Source organism: Perissodus microlepis, chromosome 19, assembly GCF_051167445.1.
Source record: "Perissodus microlepis isolate ML-2025 ecotype Zambia chromosome 19, ASM5116744v1, whole genome shotgun sequence".
Lineage (NCBI taxonomy): Eukaryota > Metazoa > Chordata > Actinopteri > Cichliformes > Cichlidae > Perissodus > Perissodus microlepis.
The window spans coordinates 20,362,960-20,381,320 of NC_140479.1; the positions used below are offsets into that span (position 1 = coordinate 20,362,960).

An 18,361-nucleotide genomic window follows, 5' to 3' on the forward strand; every position below is an offset into this window, starting at 1 on the left:
TGTAGAAAGATGTAAATGAATGAGCTTCCATTGTCACTGCCTCTACTGGTGTATACATAAGATATTAGCACTGGTTTTCTTCAGTGCTGTTTAGGGGCATTGACACTTGTGGTGGCTTTATACATATCACAGGCAGGGGATCTCATTGCTCAAGAACCAGCCGAGGATCCGCCAAGGATCCACCATGGTGTTGTCAAGATCAGCTCACCATTTTAAGTAACTGTATTTGTATGTCAATCAGAGATATCCTGTGTTCTCACTGGTGGTCAAAAAAATTTATCTCGGATCCCACACAGTGATCATTTCACTCATAGTCACTGAATATCCTTGACTTTCTGTGGGTTCTGGTTGCCACATTGCAGTAAATTGCTTCCAGTGTGGACATACGCTCCTAGAAATATCAAGGGTGCAGAAAGGATAACTGACAGTACTAGTAGAGGTGAGATAAAAACTTTTTAATAAGTCTACTGTGTCTTTCAATCTACAAGGTTTAATGTGACCCTTTTAGATATTTTGGCTGTTTCATTATTTGGCTAAAACTGGAACTTTTAGTAGACTACAAAATAATATATGTATATGTGGGAGGTTGAGCTGCAGTGATCAGATCAAGCCTGTTAAGTTATAATGTGTGTCTCCACTGTGATTATCATAAGAGGGAGCACTTTTTTTGCATTTTATTTTGATCTGCCTTTATATCTCTAAACCACCAAACTGTGACTACATGTAGCTCATTAACATTTTAGAATTAAAATATTGAATGCATTGTGATGTATTTTGGACACAGAAAGAGCGATGCATGAATAGTCTTCCATTTCACTCCATCTCTGGTAAGAATTACTTTCCAGCTACTGAAGGTCATTTCAAAATGTGATGCTATAGTAGAGCCACTCATTAAAATGGTTGCCTTTGACACTGCATTGAAGTTGATCTAAAGGAACCCCTTTATTGCCCCTTTACTGTAATAGGAAATAATTTTTTTTGCTATCCTGCAATTAAAGAATTATGCAACTGATACCAATGTGATTTCTGTCCAAAAAAATGAACCTACAGTCAGCAGCTGTTTAGCTTAGCTTAGCTTAGCTTAGCTTAGCTTAGCTTAGTTTAGCTCAGCTTAGCATAGCATAGTTACAGGGGAAACCAATGTATGGTTATTAAACAGCCATTTGTTTAACCCCATGTTAAAATGGCTGTTCTGCTTTTTGTACAGCTCAGCTTAGAGTTGTCCTGTTTTCAGCCATTATGCTAAGCTATGTTGGCTAGCCAAGTTTATATATAAATCCACTTATATATAAACTTGTTTAAAATGTTTAAAAGCAAGCATCATACATGTTTTTTCCAGACAGTTTCAGCATAATCCAGCCTATGTCATGTAATACACATCAGGCATCTCTTTAAAAAACAAAAATAAAGAAATACTACAGTACACTTTACAAATGTTTGCTCATTTGTCCATATCTTTATTTTCATTTTGACACTATCAGACATATACAGTAAAACACAACATTTGGCAAAATACAATGATTTGGCAAAAAAAAGTATTGATTGACTAACAGATTATTTCAGTGAACTGGCATCAAAATCAAATTTTTTTGGGATACCCGGTCATATAGCATCCAGAGAATCACTTCTGGGTGCCTCAGTGAACCTCTCACAGATTCAAACTGGACAAAAGAGAAGCCGCAGCTCCTTTTCTTTGTTTTTGTGCAAAAAAAAAAAGAGAGAAGATAAAGAAGACTGATGCTGCCCAAAAAGATAAAATGAAAAAAACGTTGTTTTTTTTTCTTAAAGTCACCAACCACATTGGACAAGAAAGCTTTGTTTTCATACATGAGATTGGACTGTACAATATGAAACCATGACTGGCAGCTTCATAGTTATCCTGTGGGACGTGCCAAGGTCTTGGAGGACAGTTTATAAACTCACAATAGCTTCATCTAAGACGACAACTGGCACAGTGAGTCACACTACTCGAAATGAATAAAAGTGCTGTATTTCTGCTGCATTTTGGCACGACTTTTTCAATTAGGTCATGCCAACAGGATTGCCACCAAATACAAACAAAGAAAAAAAAATCACTCCTCAAATGTAAAAGTGCCTCCCTTGATGAAAATGTCCACCTCAAAACCGTTAAAAGCATCATTTCAGATGCTCTTAATTCTTTTTCAAGTGTCTCTCCCTTTAACTTAATTCACAGCCACTCAAAGCACCGGGCATTACTTACAAATGTACAGCGCAGTCACAGTCACTTCCAGACAACAACTGCATGATATAAAGAGATTTACCATGAAAAATATATACAATGCTGCTGGAGTTCCCACTGTCTGCTAGACATAAAGGAATGATCTGTGTTTTGGGCTGGTTTGATCCAATTCCTGCTTCAGTTCACTACAGTGTTTATATACAGAGTCCACTATGGCATTTGGAACCGTACTCCATAAGAAAAATAATTGGTTTCATCCTATTTTACATCAATGGTCCCTTTGAAATTGAAGAAATGTTAACCTCACTGTTTTTATACTTTGACACAGAAGCTCATCTTGCATAAAATGTTGACAAGAATTTGTACAGTACTTTCTGTAAAAAACATAAATCTCTGTTAATAGCTGCTGCGTGCTGTTGCAATGCATTGTTCAGTGAATTAGCCGTTCCGACAACATCTGAATGTGATGCAACATCTGTGATATATGCAGATACCGAGCTGTCTTTTTGTTGTGTGGTCTCAAGGGTGTGGTGCAGTGCTAAAAGAATCAGAATCACATGGAAACACTCGCTCCCAGACAACACTGAGGTATGATGATTCATACAAAAATACGGGTAACCTTGCAGCAGCCATGAAGATCACATCTTTCACATCTTAAGTTATAATGTGTGATGAGAGTACAGCACCTAAGTGAAGAGCTTAAGCAAATGCTTGTACTACGTGCTCATTTTGTGCTCTTTCTGCTTAATGCAGTCAGTCAAAAATGACAGACTTTCCAAATTAAGATGCAATGTGAAGAGGTGTGTGTGGGAGTTTCATATTGCAGTACAATGGCTCTGTGCTGTTCTATCATCATCATCCACATGGAATCCAAAACACCGTGACAAAATTACAAAAGACAATGAACAATTCACAGCAATATTAATTAGCAACCTCCCTCTCACATAACAGTGACATCTTCTGTCGGATACCAAGGTAAAGATCGCCAAATCCAATCTACAAATACATATTGACCATCTGCCTTAGTGTAAGTATGTGAAAATAACAGTTTGATTAGCAGTGCAAATGCAAACTTGTAAAAATATGGGAAAAAAAATTACAGCTACATAATTCCAAAAATACACAATATGTACATGACCCTATTGAACCATTTTCACATTGGAGTTTAGTAAACAATGCATAGGTGAATTCATCACTAGCACAGATGAGATTGTTTTTTATCATATAATGCCTCATTTGAATAAATATTACATAAATATTTTCACTTTTATGTCAGCCCCTCTTCTCCAGCTAACACTTTCCCCAATGTCAGCTTGTGCCACTTCATAAGCAGGGGATAATAAAAAACAAAAACAAAACTTGCATCATGAATGTTATCGGAACGTTTATACAATCATGCAATCACACTACAAAATAGGACAAAATCATTTAAAAAAATAGCAGCAGATGAGGTTATGTTAAGTAAAACATGGTCAGAAATAATAAAAAAAAACTGTGCACTTGTAAATCATAAAAAATAAATAAAGAATTATAAATTAATAACTCAAAAGGCAAAGTAAGGCTTAACTAAAATTCAAAGGACAAAAAAAGAACAAGCTAGATGTGTCACTGGGCCTCTGAACCAATAGAAAGACACCATTAAGCTGCTCACGACAGAACAGCAACGAACTTTTGTGTTAACTGAAGGACAAAAATCTTACAGTACTGCCTTCAACAACATAACAAAAATCACACAGCGTGATGGCATCAGCCACACATGGGTAAATCAGTCCATTTGTTCACTTTATTAGTTTGTTTTGCAGTTTTCTTCATTAATATAATTCATTAATCATTTGGTTAAACCTAACACTGATATTATGAGGCGCGCACATAATAGCGTTGTGTGGTTTTTCTAAAAATGTTTTCTGTTATATTTATTATGTTTTTGTCTTTTTGAGTTACCTGGGTTTGGGCCGTGGCTGTTTCCTGTCTGGGAAAAAGGGATCTTCTTCTTCTAAATTTTTATTGGTGGTTGGCAAACAACTGAAAGGTGCATTACCGCCACCAACTGGTATGGAGTGTGGGGGGGCAAAAGGCATGGCTGAGGACTCTGAGAACAATAGGCCTGCTCAGAAGGACCAACCATGTGCTCATCAGGAACAGGGATGTTTTAGGTTTACTTAGGTTATTCTGTGCTTAGTTAATATTACAGTGTGTTTTTGTTTTCCCCCTATTGTGTGTAAACGGCCAAACCACTATAAAAGCTACTCTCTTTTGTCTTTGTAATTAGGGTGGTTTGTGAGTTAAGTTATGTCCACTTTGTTTGTTTAAGCTTCTGAAAAATTACTTCTTGTAGAGTTACATTTAGTTAACCTCTTTTATGGGCTTGCTACTTATGTTTTTGAATTTAGTCTTTTTTGAACTTTTTGAGGGTTAAAATAAAGAAAACCCTTTTTGAAGAAATTTTTTACCTGTGTACTTGGCTGCTTAGCCCCTCACACACAGCCCTTCAAATCTCTAACCGCCCCAGTACCACTTGTCAAGGCTATTGAATGCCTTGTATTCCTTGTGCCTTCGCAAGTAATCACAAGCCAGGCATGTGTGCTCTGCCCAAAAATAGGCCTTCTTTACTTTAAAGTGTCGCCGCCACTCAAAGTACCTGAGGTACATTTCCTCATTTTTGTCCAGGAGCAGCAGGTAATCAGCCAATTCCTTGGGCGAGCTGAAGTCGTCAACATGAATGAAGGAGTCTCCCTGGATAAAGTTCTCGTAATTCTGCCTGGGTGGGCCGAGAACCACTGGCACTGTCCCCACTGAGAGTGGGTTGTACAGTTTCTCAGTAATGTAATCTTTGTGGATGGAGTTCTCAAACGCCAGATAGAACTTGCAGCTGGCGATGGTGGGGAAGTAGTCTTGGTCAGAGATGTACTCCCCAAAGGCCTGTCCATATGCATGAACCTCAATGTGTTTGTAGAGTTCATTATAATATTTCACCCGCACGTGATCCTGGTTCCAGTTGCTTACAATCCAGCAAATCAGCTTGTTTTTGCTGGGTGGTACAAAATCCTCTTCCCCTTCTGCTGCTACGATGGACCCATAAGGCACTTCAATGTCAGCATCCTGACGGTAATTGAGAGTCAGGTTGAACAGGTTCTCTATCCCAGGCAGCTGGGACGAATGTGATGGCGACTCAAAGTTCATCCATATCCACTTCTGGAACGACGGTCGCTGCAGCGGCGGCAGATTGGACAGGTCAGTGCTAATGTCCCGGTGATGGATGACGACTCCATCAGACTTATTGTAGAAGTTCCTGTCTGCTGTGATGAAGCAGCCATCAATGTTAAAGAGAGAGCTGCAGACGCTCAGGTCGTATGTTTGTCCGAAGGGCCAGAGCCAGATCAGCACAGTGGTCACGTTTTTATCGCTCTTGGTGGAGAAGAGGTTCTTGACCCGGTCTGTGGATACTGTTGACTCTACAGGACCTGATAACCAGCTTGTAGATGGTTTAAAATACATCAAAAACAGAGTCACAAAGCATCCCAGTATAAAAGTACCAAGCAGAAGGGGTCGCAGAATTCTGTGAAAAGGTGCAGATGGCATACTCTGTCCTAAAAAGGGCAAACCAAAGAGAAAAATACCACACAGTCAGCAGGACACAACATCAGGACTGATCATCTTATCGGGCTTTACATACTACCAACATGTAATAATGTCTACTGGATCATTGACTCTGAACAGAATCTGTGCCTTTAAATACTTAGTGGTATGAATATATACTGTCTGGTGTGTAAGGCAATAGTTTGCTCAAATAAAACTGCTAAATAAAACTGGGATGCCTCCTACAACATATTGCAATACAAACCTGGCGGATTTTACTGAATGCTGAAATCCAAGCAAGAGTAGAGGTTGTGGGAATTTGAGGGAACAGCTCCTACATCGGATCGAAGCTTGGATTAACCTCCTCTGTGATTCGGTGCTCATAGGAAAACAAATTGCAGGTTGGAGCTAGAAGATGCTTCTTTGCTCTTAGGCTGAATAATAACGATCCTTAATGACTGAATGAAGTGTGTTTGATCTTGAATTTACTGGTCTTCTTAATGATGCCTCCTTTATACAAGCAAAAAGAGAAAATGAGAGAGAATCTATTAAGCCAGAAAAAGAGACAAAAAGCAAGCACTTTGATGACCCCTCCCATTTTGCCTACTCTTTCCATACTTGACCACAGGTATGCTATAATCAGTCTTGGCATAACAAATTAGTTTAGTGGCTTTTTTCCTAGTTAGTAGTGATATGAATTTATTTTGGACTTTCCTGTTAGTTGGCTCCTATGAAAGTTTATTTTTTATCACTAGTGTAAAAAAATCTTTCTCGGGGATACACACAGGTTTTAAGCTTGGACAGAGAGAGCTTCGTTAGCCAATTCTTGTTAGCTCATGAACTTTGAGTTCATTAGTGCAGTGGTGGTTCTTGAACTCACTTACTAGGTTTAAGACACTAGGTTTTGTGTAGGGAATCCACTGAGTCACCTGTTACATTAATGTGGGTAGAGATATATGCTTGGGAACACCTCAGTGGTTTTGATGGGATCACTGGTTTAACCAGTTGCCACTCACTTAACCCCTACTTTTAACTGCCTAAAGGCTAGGGTTAAGTTAGATGGTTTTGGTTGCGAGAGTAGGAGGACTGTTCTCCAGCTTCCTTGGCTTGTCCCTGACTTGTAATCGGCTCCTTCATTAGAGTCACTGAATCAGTGCCCAAAGGCTTTTGTCTTATAAACTGTAGAACACTTTGTTAGTAACTTGTTGTGGTGTAGGACCTTAATATTGCGACAACATATCGCGTTTGGTTAGGATTATTTGTTGCTGCTTTTGGTTGTAACTTGGGTTTTGGCTGTTATGCTCTTTTGTACTGGATATCTTACTATCGTCTGTGTCCAGTATAGAAACTTTGTAATCCTTAAGCTGTGTACACACTGGAACTGATTCTCCTGTTGCGTGTCGCTTTAAAGCTGGCAGCTGGTGGCTTGCGGATGTTTCAAATTCTGGTTGCCATATTTACCACCAGATCATATGTTAATTAGTGATATCCTACATTCTCATTAGTAGTCACTTCCATCAGTTGCCTGGGATTTGAAAAATGTTTACCCCAGGCTCCACTAACTTCATGCAGTGATAATTTCACCCATAGTCACTGAATGTCCTTGACTTTTCGCCATGTTGCACTTCCGGTTTGAAAATAGCTTTTTTCACATGTGGAACCATATGGAGGTTTGGGATATGACTGTCCAGTTAAGCTACCTAGCATGTCACTGTTTGCTTTCTAGTTATTCCTCCTCTGTCTTGGTCTGTTCTGTTCTCTTAAATATGCTCCTAGAAGTATCAAGACTGTAGAAAGAGTAGCTGACAGTACTAGCAGAGTTGATATAAAACTTTTTAATAGGCCTATAGTATTTGTCAGTCTATAATCTTTAACATGACAAGTGCCAGAGCAATGGCTTTTTGTAAAAAAGAAGCATATCTGTCATCACTTGGCTAACTGTCAAATACCTGCATCCACACACTCACCATGACTGAGCTAGGCATTGTACATTTCTTAATTCAATTGTGGTTCTTTCAAACTCCATTACTTTGTGGGTTTCCCTATGTTCTGTGCCCACTGAGCTACTTCATAGCGCCACAGAGAAAGCTTGTATTTCCAGCCTGCATGCAGAGATGAGCTTAATCTCTACAAACAAGTGTATAAGACAAAACAAAAGTTCTTACACAAATAGTCAGCTAGTCCTAGATAGTCCTAGATATCTTCTAAAAGTTTCCAGTTAGGCATGGATGTAGGTTGTTATTTTGGGTATCCACTGTGTGTTGTAAGAGAATGCTGCCACCTTAAGGCTGAGAAGAATAGAAGAGCTCTCTGGGGCTCAGCACACCTGCATTTGGCACAGAGGCCACACAAGCCTGACATGCCAAGTGCAGAATCAAAGCTTGAGAGACAATTTTTCTTCCATGCATCCCTGAAGCATATCTGAATCAGTAAAATCAAAGGAAAGGGTAACATGCATCCATGCTTCATCCAAATCTTTGACTTTGTTACACAGATATGCAGCCAGCGGACACACAAGTCAGAGATGGATTGAGATAAGAGCCAAATGAGTGCCACTCGTTTTAAAGGCTTATGGTATCAATACATTTTCATGTAGGGAAAATCCTCTTACAGCACTCAACCATGCCTCCTGTGAGCTGCAGTGATAAGCTCTGTGGTTAACAGAGGATGCATCCCATGCATGCCATGATGTGCTGGTGTCAATTATATAAAACACCCCATAGGATGGAGGTTGACCTGTATTGCAGTGATCAGGTCAGGCTTTTGAAGTTCCAGTGTCTCCAATGTGATTATTTAAAGAAGGTGCACAATGTTTTATTTATTTATTTAGATATGTCTTTCTATCTCTAAACCACCAAAATGAGACTAAGGGGAGACTCCTGCAGCTCATTCACATTTTAAAAAAAGCATAGCTGTGATTTTGTTAAATGCATTGTGATGTATTTGGGACACAGAAAGAGCACCGCATGGGTGAGTAGTCTGCAGCGAAGCCACGTTTGAAGTGGCTGGAGAGCAGTAAGGGGAGGAAAAAAACGCAGTCACACATTTTCTGTGGCAATATCAGTCACAGAAATCTCAAATCCCAAACAGCGTTTTGTAACGGGTATGCAAAGGCTAAAGCTGCACATGTACACCAAAATTGTTGTCTTTAGATTGCAACTCATAATTTCTGGAAGGAGCCCCGCACTGGCTGAAAACGGACACTCCATCTCAGGTGAGAATTAATTTCCAGCCACCGAGCACTGAAGGTCATTTCAAAACGTGACGCTGTAGTGGAGCCACTCTTTAAAATGGTTGTCTTTTGGCGTGACACTGCATTGAAGTTGATGGGAATAATAAAGATACACTGGAATATTTTCCAGTGCTGACTAACAGAACCTAGATAATAGCGCGCGGTGGGTATAATATTTACAGCTATGAGGGCAAGGTTTGAAATACAAGTCACATTCACGGGAGAAAAACATCCATGTCCCCTGCAGTGACTGAACTGTCTAGTGCATTAAACATTTAAAAATGCAGTGTACAATCAAACACCCCGGGGAAAACGAGAAGCGGTCTATATTTGTGACATTTGTTTTGCGCATTTTCTTTTTGGCGTTTGCAATTAGCTACAGATGATTTGCCTTTAAAATCAGGTAGAAGATCAGACATAGGATGCAAGGATGGGGGGGAGAAAGACTCAGCCAAGCATTTTACTCACCATCGCGACAGGCGTGAGTCAAAATAAAGCTTTCTTCTCATTTCCTCCTCCTCACTTTCAAAGACACATAGGAACATACGGAAGATGTGGATGCGTTTGGAATAAAAAATCGAGCCCGCACGCCGTGTTTGCAGCAATAGAGCCCGCATCCATCGTCTTGATCCCGAAAAAATGATGATACCTACTGTAGCAATGTGCGCTGAATCTTCTCCGCTGCTGCACACCGACGCAGAGAATGATGGCTGCAAGTGGAAAAAAAAAGGGGGGAAGAAAGAAAGAAAGAGGGGGAAATCGCGACTACCTCGTTCGCTTGCACACTAAATTCATATCTCGGTGTGCGAGGGCGCCATGTATGCTCAGGGATGTGATGCGATGTGGAATAATTCCCTGCTGGCTGCCCATGCGCTACCTTGCTCTGTTTACCGTGGATGCAGCTGCAGGCTGTGGCGGAGCGCTAGTTTGAGTGGGATGCTGCGATTCCGCTTTAGTACCATATTACACTTTAATCGTCTGTTTAAGGTTCTCATTTGAATAAGCAGGTCAGTCATCTCTGCTGAGAGGAAGCACGGGATCAAAAGGATTCACCTCAATTGGTCTGTACAAATTAATCTTTCAGTGATGTAAAAGCTGAAGTCTGATTGCCAGTTAGCGAGGATAATGCACCACAGCCACCTTCAGAGGCCCAAAAACACAATTCTGTTAATTTTCAGCGAGTTTATTTAATATTTTTCGCATTCTTAAATCACATGCAAAAACAACTTACAAAAAAAGTAGGTTCAATTATCTATACAGAGGCTCACAGATGCAGTTTGCCCCATTAAACCTTGAGCATGCCCCGTGATTTCTTTTAGCCAGTCAATTAATCATTTACGGGGTTGCTCTAGTGGTTTAATGTTGTAATTCAAAACAGTTGGAGGAGTCATCACAGGGTTCATTTCAAAATTAACGACTAAATTTCAGAAGTGCATCAACACGATTTTGCATGGGTCAAAACTTTTCTTACACAGCGTCGGATTAAAGGCAGCCTTGCACAACAGCAAGGCAAGAGGACATGAAGACGAGATCTTTGAGTTTGACTTCAGTAGGCAAAGCAACACCTGGATGAGCCAGAGTCAATTGGAAAACAAGTGCTGTGTGCAGGTGAAGCTCATTTGGCTTTTTTGGCCACAATCACCAAAGGTACCGTTTAAGAAAAACTAGTAAAAAGCATTTAATTGAAAAATAAAGCAAACACACACACACATAACTTGCCAACTTTTAAGCATGAAAGCTGTTGCAGTAATATTCTGATTTGGGAGCGTCGGGAAAATTGCCTGGATCGAGGCAAAAATAAATTCCAATAAAAGTCAGCAAATTCTGGATGCAAATGTTCCGCAGCCAGCCAAGGACGTACAACTGAGAAGATGCTGGGTTGTACAATTAGACAGTGATCTATAGCAGTCCTTAAAACTTGCTGTGAACTGCTCCAGGAATCCAAGCTGAAGCTGAATGGCTTTCACAGCCATGCTTGCTTATAAACCTGTGGGTAAACATGCTGTATGGCTGCGGAAGCCGAAACACCACCAACAAAAATTCTCACAAGTTCAAGTGATCTGGAAGAAGGACTGGGCTGAAAATTAAGAGGCAAGAATAAAAAGACCACTGTATGTTTTCAGCGGAGAGATGGCTTTGCTGCGGGGGCAGTTTTAACATAATGCATGATTTGTGCAGATGCAGCCAAACAGCTGTGGCCACGCAGCTGTATGCACTGATAGCACGTCTAGTAAGAGAAGTATCTGTTAGACTTGTACTGTACCATGGCAACAGCTCATAAATAAGAAGGCAATCTACTGCACAGATAAAAACCAATCTTGATTTTGCCCTCCATTCCCTCAGCTACAAATCTGTTTCAACAACTGAACTGCTATCCTTCCATCCCGCCGCTGTTTGCATCATTATGACTCATCTCAGATTTTAAACTGACATGTCTTTGAAATGTCAAAATGTATGTTGCAGGGTTTTTTTTCCCCGTCTTTTTATTTTCTTGTACTGTATTTTGGGCTGAAGCCGAGTTGAAAGCAGAATGAGGCAACAGCTTTATTCCACCAGACTGCTTTGTTTACTCGTGTCTCTGCCTCGTTCCAGAGTGCACTTTATTTCTGTTCGGGTCTAATATAGTCACAGATCACAGAACTGCAAAACATGCCTATGCTGTTTCGGCTGGTGAAAATCCAGGAATAGCAAAAATGTACAAGGGTGTGCAAACAAGCGTTAATAAGACATCAGTTAAATTCACAATAATTCGTTCAAGTGCAACAAAACGACATACATCAGCGCAGCCAAAATTAGGATAATTAAGTGGTTCACTTGCCTACGGCTTTGCAAATCATTTGGCTTTTCTCATAAAGTTGGTCTTCATTTGCATTTTGCTCTGCGTTCAGCAAGCAGAACTCCATTTAGTTTTCATTTTGTTTATACCCCCATGAATAAACATCTGCTATGGCTCTTAGTCATTTTCATTCCTGCCACTTTCGTCTCTCACCACCAAATATCGCCGCCCATTTGCGAGTTATTTCCAGGTAGATTGATGGTTTGTTGGGCAGATAGTCCAGATACACCGTCTGGCTTGTTTTTGGAATTGCCATTTCAATCTGAGTCCCCTCGTGCCACTCGTTAAAGGATGTTATAGAGATAAAATCAGGCCTGGCTTCCAGTGCTGCACTCAGCGAGGTTTCGTAGTATTTGCCATTGATGCGGTTTCGAGTGTTTTGGAAATTCCAGGGTCGAATGCTCGTGTCGATATATCCCGGGCCTACACTTGGAATGAACATCAGGTTGTTATCTTCACAGAAAGCTTTTATAGAGGCCCAGTTACGCTGCGTGGAACCGTAGGAAAAACCATTAGTGGCAAAGTAGGTGTAAACACCGTCGAACCCTGCTGTCAGGATATCTCTCTTGTCTTTCTCCTCCACCAGCAGTGCGATGAAGATGGCGTCATACGGGGTATCCCTGATGCTGTTGGTCTCGGTGTGCTTTAGCAGCTTGGCCCACTGCTCCGAGTTCAACAGATATGAGTCATACACATAGAAGAGCGGAAGAAGTTTGCCAGTGTTTGTCAAGTACTTGAAAAAAGCCGGGTGCTCTCCGTATCTGTGGAGGACGGGATCGGAAAAACAACCAGATGTCAAAGGAATAGAAAGATGAATCTAAATATGCAGATAACATTAATGATGACATCTGAATGACTCTGTGGGCAAAATCACTACTCACTTCTCAATGATGTATTTAACATTAGTGAACATGTTGACTTCATCCCTTCCTTTGTATGGCTCAATGTGAAAAGCTACCTATAACACACAAATAATGACAAAGATAACACACACACACACACACACACACACACACACACACACACACACACACAGGGGATCACAATCACAAATCCTTTCATTAGGAATATAATGACGTTTCATTCAAGCAACTGCTGCAATCTCTATACACACACCTTAATGTGGTATTTATGAGCCACCTCAAACAGCAAAGGCACAATGTCGTCTGTTGAATCCCCGTTGTCATCCTTCATATTGGGAGGATACCAGGAAACAGCAATGACACCTTAACATAAACAGTTACAGTATCAATATGAAATCTAAAAGAAAAACACACAGATGGACATTCATAAAGATAACTGGATTCATTTAATGTAAATGTGTAATAAATCTGTATTAAATGTGTGCCTGGAGCAATATTATTAGGCTTTCCTTGTATCAGTGTGTCACTATTATCATAGCTGCCGACACAATTCAATTAGAAGAGTTTTTGTTTGATAGTTGGGAACAATATGTTTATTTTGTGTGAAAAACTAAATTCTAACCTATAAATGTCTGTAGCTCACTACATAGATTCAGAATGATCCAAAGAATAGACAACATGTCATTCCTGTTTGAGCTTAACTGCATTGATTTATTTGGCCTCCTGGTCTCTGAGGTCATCCTCCATCAGCTTATCTCAGCGCCACCTTTTCGCCTAAAAGCCAAAGGCGAACAGGCTTTTCCAGCTGTTACTGCCACCAGGGCAACAACAGCTGGAATTTTCCGTGAACCCACATAAGCACATGTCTAACTGACAATAAACCACTTCTAAAGATAAAGGCATACAGTGTGGTGAAAAAGTATTGGCTCCCTTATATGCTTCAGACTTCAAATACATTTCCACACCAGGATAAATGCAAAAATCAGTTTTTTAAAAAATGATTTCCTTTATTAAAAGGGTGAAATAATAATAAAAAAAAGCTATCCAAACCTAACTGGCCCTGTGTGAAAAATGTTATTATCTCCTAATTCTAATAACTGGTTGTGCCAACCTTGGCAGCAATAACTGCAATCAAGCTTTTGCAATAACTAGGAATGAGTCTTTCACATCCCTGTGGAGGAATTTGGCCCACTCTTTTTTGCATTTTTTTTTAAAAATTCAGACACATTAGAGGGTTTTCCAGCATGGACGGCCTGTTTAAGGATTTGACTAGACCACTTCAAAACCTTCATTTTGTTTTTGTTTCATTCAGAGGTGGACTTGCTGATGTGTTTAAGATTATTTTCCAGCTGCAAAACCCAAGGTTTTTTGAGCTTCAGGGAAAAAAAGGATGGCTGGGCATTTTGCTTTAGGATTTTCTAGTAGAGAGCAGAGTTCATGGTTTCGACAATTACAGCAAGTCATCCAGCCGCCCGAGACCACCACACTACCACCGCCGTGTTTGACTGTTGGCATGATTTTTTAAAATAAAATAATGTGTTAGTTTCGTGCCAGATGTAACTGGACTCAAACCTTCCAAAAAGTTCAGTCCACAGAATATTTTCCTGAAGGTTTTGGGGATCAAGATGTTTTCTAAGAAATGTGTACAGTGTGAAAAAATTAAGACATCAGGAAGGGAGCAATATTTTTTATACAGCACTGTATATATTTTTACTAGCTTTTAGTCAAGTACGCGTTTAAATTTTTCTTACTGGTCTTTTATTTCTAGTGTTATTTCTATTGTTATACTTTATTTATGACTTCTTTTTATTCATATTTTGCCATCATTGCATTGCCTGCCTGGAAAGCACTCTGGCTCAGCTCCTGTTGTTTTAAATGTGGTATATAATTAAAAGTGACTTGATGTCTTACCGATGGCTGCTGTACGCAGCTGCTGCATATGAGCCTCTATAACAGAGGGGTCTCTAGAACTGTAAACCCCTAAAGCAGGGTAAAAGTTGGCTCCAATGTCATCAGGTGGGCTGTGTCTCCCTTGTGGATATCCCTGAGCTACCTTAACGTCCCAGTGTGGCAGCTGTGGATGGTCCCAGTGTATGTATTTTCCATCAATCTTTGGGTTTCCATACCACGTGTAGTAGAAGGCATGGAGGTAGTAATTTGGAGGAGGGAACTTCCTCAGTGTCGCTTCCAGTTCTGCATCCTTGTCTGACTGAGCTGCGCTGCTCATTTTGATCTCCTCTGGTTTTTTGTTGCGGTTTTCCCAGCTCTCTGGTTTGGGAAACCCCTTTATATCGGCTGGGCTGCTGAATGGAGAGTCCCGTGATATTAGCTCACTTAAGAACACAGTTATGGCGAGTATAAGCAACACCAGAGCAATTAATGTGATGCAAGACTTGCGCTTAAATCTTGCCATTCTTCAGTTAGTGCTTGAGGCTTTCCATAGTTCATTGTTGAGACACCAGTGAGTGACTGTGGTTGGATGGGGAGCCAGTAAAGCTCAGCCGGAGAGTTTTTACTCAGCCTAGAAATTGAATGATATAAGAGATGTGAGTACGTCTGTTGATCTTCCCAGAAGTGCCCAGTCATTAAATAATAGACAAAATTGCAGCTTTAATTATTTTTGCAATAATGTAAAGCTAAGTAATTTCCCATCTATTAATTAATAAAGCAAATAAAAAAGTGGAAATACCAAGTTTTATTTACACTATAAATACAATAGCTGGTTACAGTACGTCCATTACTGCAGCTTAGCACCACACAGTTAAAAAGCTAGCAGCATTAGCCACATGAACTCTACCTGCACTGAACTTCAGACTTGTCAACACCACACAGGCACCACAGGGCTGACACGACATCCGTTTTATTCGTCTACAGCCTAACAGTTAGCTTCTTCTTGCACTAAAACTATAACATTTTCATATCTCACATGAAACACACCCAGTCCAATGACTCGACCCAGCCCTCATAAATTATTTCCGCTGCTGGGATGCAGAGGACGAGACACAACCTACACTTCTGGTTTATTGCCTGTCCTGGAAAACGTCACAGATCTACAAACACACTGACCTGCGACTGCGACTGCACTGTGACCCATCCATGCGGTATAGGAAGCTGCCTCCTCTTTAGCTAACAACAGTCATAGAGGCGGTTTAACTGAATGACACTGAGTGACAGCGCCCCCATCGCCGTGGAGGGTTCATTACAGAAAAGAATAAAATGAATACCACAGGAATGAATGATGATTCATGATTTCATATTTACTCTACAGCATTTATTTGCAAAGGAAACAGTACTGCAGCACAAGTACGTAAACTACACATAGATCAAACATTAGCAAATGTAATTGCATGCATTGTCTTTTTTTTATATTATTATGTCCTCTTCTTTTTTTGTTGTTGTTCTTCTTGATCTTCTTCTTTCAACTGCTGCCTTTAGGGGCTGCTCTACATAACTTCCTTCTGTGCACCTTGTTTGAGGTCTTTCTCTTTTCCTCCTGCCTGGTTGCTCCATTTTTTTAATGTCCTATCCACTCCAATATCCACTATCCCTCCTCTTCACATGTCTAAACCATCTCAACCTTTTTTGTCTCTCTACTCAACCTGAGCTGTCCCTCTGACATACTTGTTTCTAATCTTGTCCATTCTGGTGACTCCAGATTAAAATCTTTGCACCTTCAACTCTAACTCATCCAAATCCATCTCCTGTTTTTTTGTCATTGCTGCTGTCTACAAACCAAACATCACAGCAGGTCTATCGTCTTGTCTTCATCCACACCGTGCTGCCTGCACTCCCTTCTTTAGTCCTCATGTGTACTGTCCATTGCTTTAGATCATAGGTGTCAAACTCTGGCCCGCGGGCCAAATTTGGCCCGCAGCCTACTTACATTTGGCCCGCGAAGCCATACCAAATTACTATCAGAGCTGGCCTACTGGTATTATACAGCTAATATATATATTGTTTAGTATTAAGCTTTGCTTGTTCCATATTCAGTTTTTCAGCAAAACGTGTTTGAATCCATAAGAAAAGATTCATTCTTATATCTGGAGGAATAAATATATTCCAATAAATATTAACGTTAGCCTGCGACTTTGTTCCAGTTTTGAATTTTGGCCCACTGTGTATTTGAGACACCCCTGCTTTAGATGGTTGACAGGTTTAAACTCATTTACCTTCACTGACTCCACTCCTTGCATATTCATTGTTAATTATATATCATATTGTAATGTTGTGTAAATCAAAGCATTTCTGTGAATGCAACATCAGTATTCAAACCAACAAACCTAATTTGAAACAGTGGTTTAACTTCAAAGATCAGATTTGTTTCAGTGAATAATCTTAACATTTAATATTTACAATAATTAGTTTGGAGTGATTATTCAATCAAATGTTATTCCAGAATTATCTGGGTAGTGACATTTTGAATGGAAAAACCAGTGACACAACCAAAGGAGAAACAGAGGACTCCTCCTTATCTGACCTTCTCCTATGTGAAGTCTGTGGACAGTGAATATATCCAGTGATGATGATAGCCTCCAGCAGTGTTTCCACAGGTTATGAAAGAAGATTATTTTGTGCACATGTTTACAAATAAATAAAAACCCCATTGCTATTTCTTTATTGTTCTGAAAGTGGTACTATGGATCATTGTTGCTTGGCTCTCATCTCATCTCCGCTTGGACCCTCACTGTTTTCTCTGTCACTGATCTCATTGTGTTCAGGCCTTTTTTCCCAGAGGGCTCTGAAATGGGCTTAGAGTTGTTTGGCATTTTTAGCTGCCTAAACTGCCACACTGGTTCACTTCTGCTGCATACAAAAGGATGGAGATGGGAATGTATGAATGAGTGAAGAGGGTGTGTTGAAAATATGAAAGGAGTAGAGCACTTTGAAGAGCTGTTGAATGAGGGAAATGAGAGTGAGAGGAGGACAAATTAAGGAAAGTTAGTTAGTGCATAGGATGAGTGAAGGGAAGCGAGGCCAGCTATGAAGAAGAAGAAGAGTAGGAATGATGGTTGATTCAGATGACATACTTGTGGAGGTATGAAGATGTCTTGGAGAGAGAGCTGTGGACTTTTTTTCCAGATTGTTTTTTGTTTGGGATGGAGAAGTGTGTTAGCACTGACTTTCAAGAAGAAGCACAATGTTCAGACCTGTAGTAACTACAGAGGGATGATAAGCTATATCATGAAGCCATGGGAAAGAGTTGATGAAGCTTTGTTAAGCAGAGGTGGTGATCAATGAGCAGCAGCATGGCTTCATGCTGAGAAAGAGCACCACAGATGTGATGTTTACTATGACAGTGCTGATGGAGAAATACAGAGAAGCTCAGAAGGAGTTGCACTGTGTATTTTTGTAGATCTAGAGAAAGCATTTGATAGGGTGCCAATAGGAATTCGGGAGTGGCAGTGAAGTATCTGAGGGTGGTGGAGAAGATGTATGAGCACAGTGAGACAGGGGTGAGGTATGTGGAAGGCGTGACCTTTGAGTTCAAAGTAGGGTTGGGATGATATCTGGGATTGGCTCTGGAGGTTTTCTGGTTTGCAGCAGTGATGGACAGGCTGAAAGATGAGGTCAGGCAGGAGTGGACAAATATTTATGTTTGCAGACAACATTGTGATCTGTAGTGAGAGGAGAGAGTAGGTCTAAGGGAGACTAGA

The 18,361-nt window shown here is 40.3% G+C and overlaps 2 protein-coding genes across 4 annotated transcripts; both read right to left on the bottom strand.

Moving 5' to 3' along the window:
* Positions 1-1,432: 1,432 nt before the first annotated feature.
* LOC146365919 (4-galactosyl-N-acetylglucosaminide 3-alpha-L-fucosyltransferase 9-like) lies at positions 1,433-9,987 on the bottom strand. Its single transcript, XM_084914621.1, has 3 exons — positions 9,477-9,987; positions 6,042-6,286; positions 1,433-5,787 (listed from the first exon to the last, which is right to left on the bottom strand). The coding sequence occupies exon 3, from the start codon at positions 5,777-5,779 to the stop codon at positions 4,697-4,699; it is 1,083 nt and encodes a 360-aa protein (XP_084770747.1). The 5' UTR covers positions 5,780-5,787; positions 6,042-6,286; positions 9,477-9,987; the 3' UTR covers positions 1,433-4,696.
* Positions 9,988-10,170: 183 nt separating this feature from the next.
* manea (mannosidase, endo-alpha) lies at positions 10,171-15,854 on the bottom strand. 3 transcript variants are annotated; one of them, XM_084914620.1, is made up of 5 exons: positions 15,774-15,854; positions 14,619-15,228; positions 12,961-13,070; positions 12,726-12,802; positions 10,171-12,605 (listed from the first exon to the last, which is right to left on the bottom strand). In XM_084914620.1, exons 2-5 carry the CDS (start codon positions 15,118-15,120, stop codon positions 11,972-11,974), a joined length of 1,323 nt encoding a protein of 440 aa, XP_084770746.1. In that variant the 5' UTR covers positions 15,121-15,228; positions 15,774-15,854; the 3' UTR covers positions 10,171-11,971. The 3 variants fall into 3 exon arrangements, with proteins under 3 accessions (XP_084770746.1, XP_084770744.1, XP_084770745.1); XM_084914618.1 differs by lacking the exon at positions 15,774-15,854 and adding an exon at positions 15,505-15,744; XM_084914619.1 differs by lacking the exon at positions 15,774-15,854 and adding an exon at positions 15,645-15,739.
* Positions 15,855-18,361: the final 2,507 nt, after the last annotated feature.

Bases quoted from the DNA above. Each gene is read 5' to 3' on its own strand.
- LOC146365919 (XM_084914621.1), bottom strand. From the start codon at position 5,779: ATGCCATCTGCACCTTTTCACAGAATTCTGCGACCCCTTCTGCTTGGT.
- manea (XM_084914620.1), bottom strand. From the start codon at position 15,120: ATGGCAAGATTTAAGCGCAAGTCTTGCATCACATTAATTGCTCTGGTG. The intron at 13,071-14,618 runs GTAAGACATCAA...GTTTATGTTAAG, and splicing joins GCTGCGTACAGCAGCCATCG to GTGTCATTGCTGTTTCCTGG. The intron at 12,803-12,960 runs GTGTGTGTATAG...TGTGTGTTATAG, and splicing joins CTCATAAATACCACATTAAG to GTAGCTTTTCACATTGAGCC.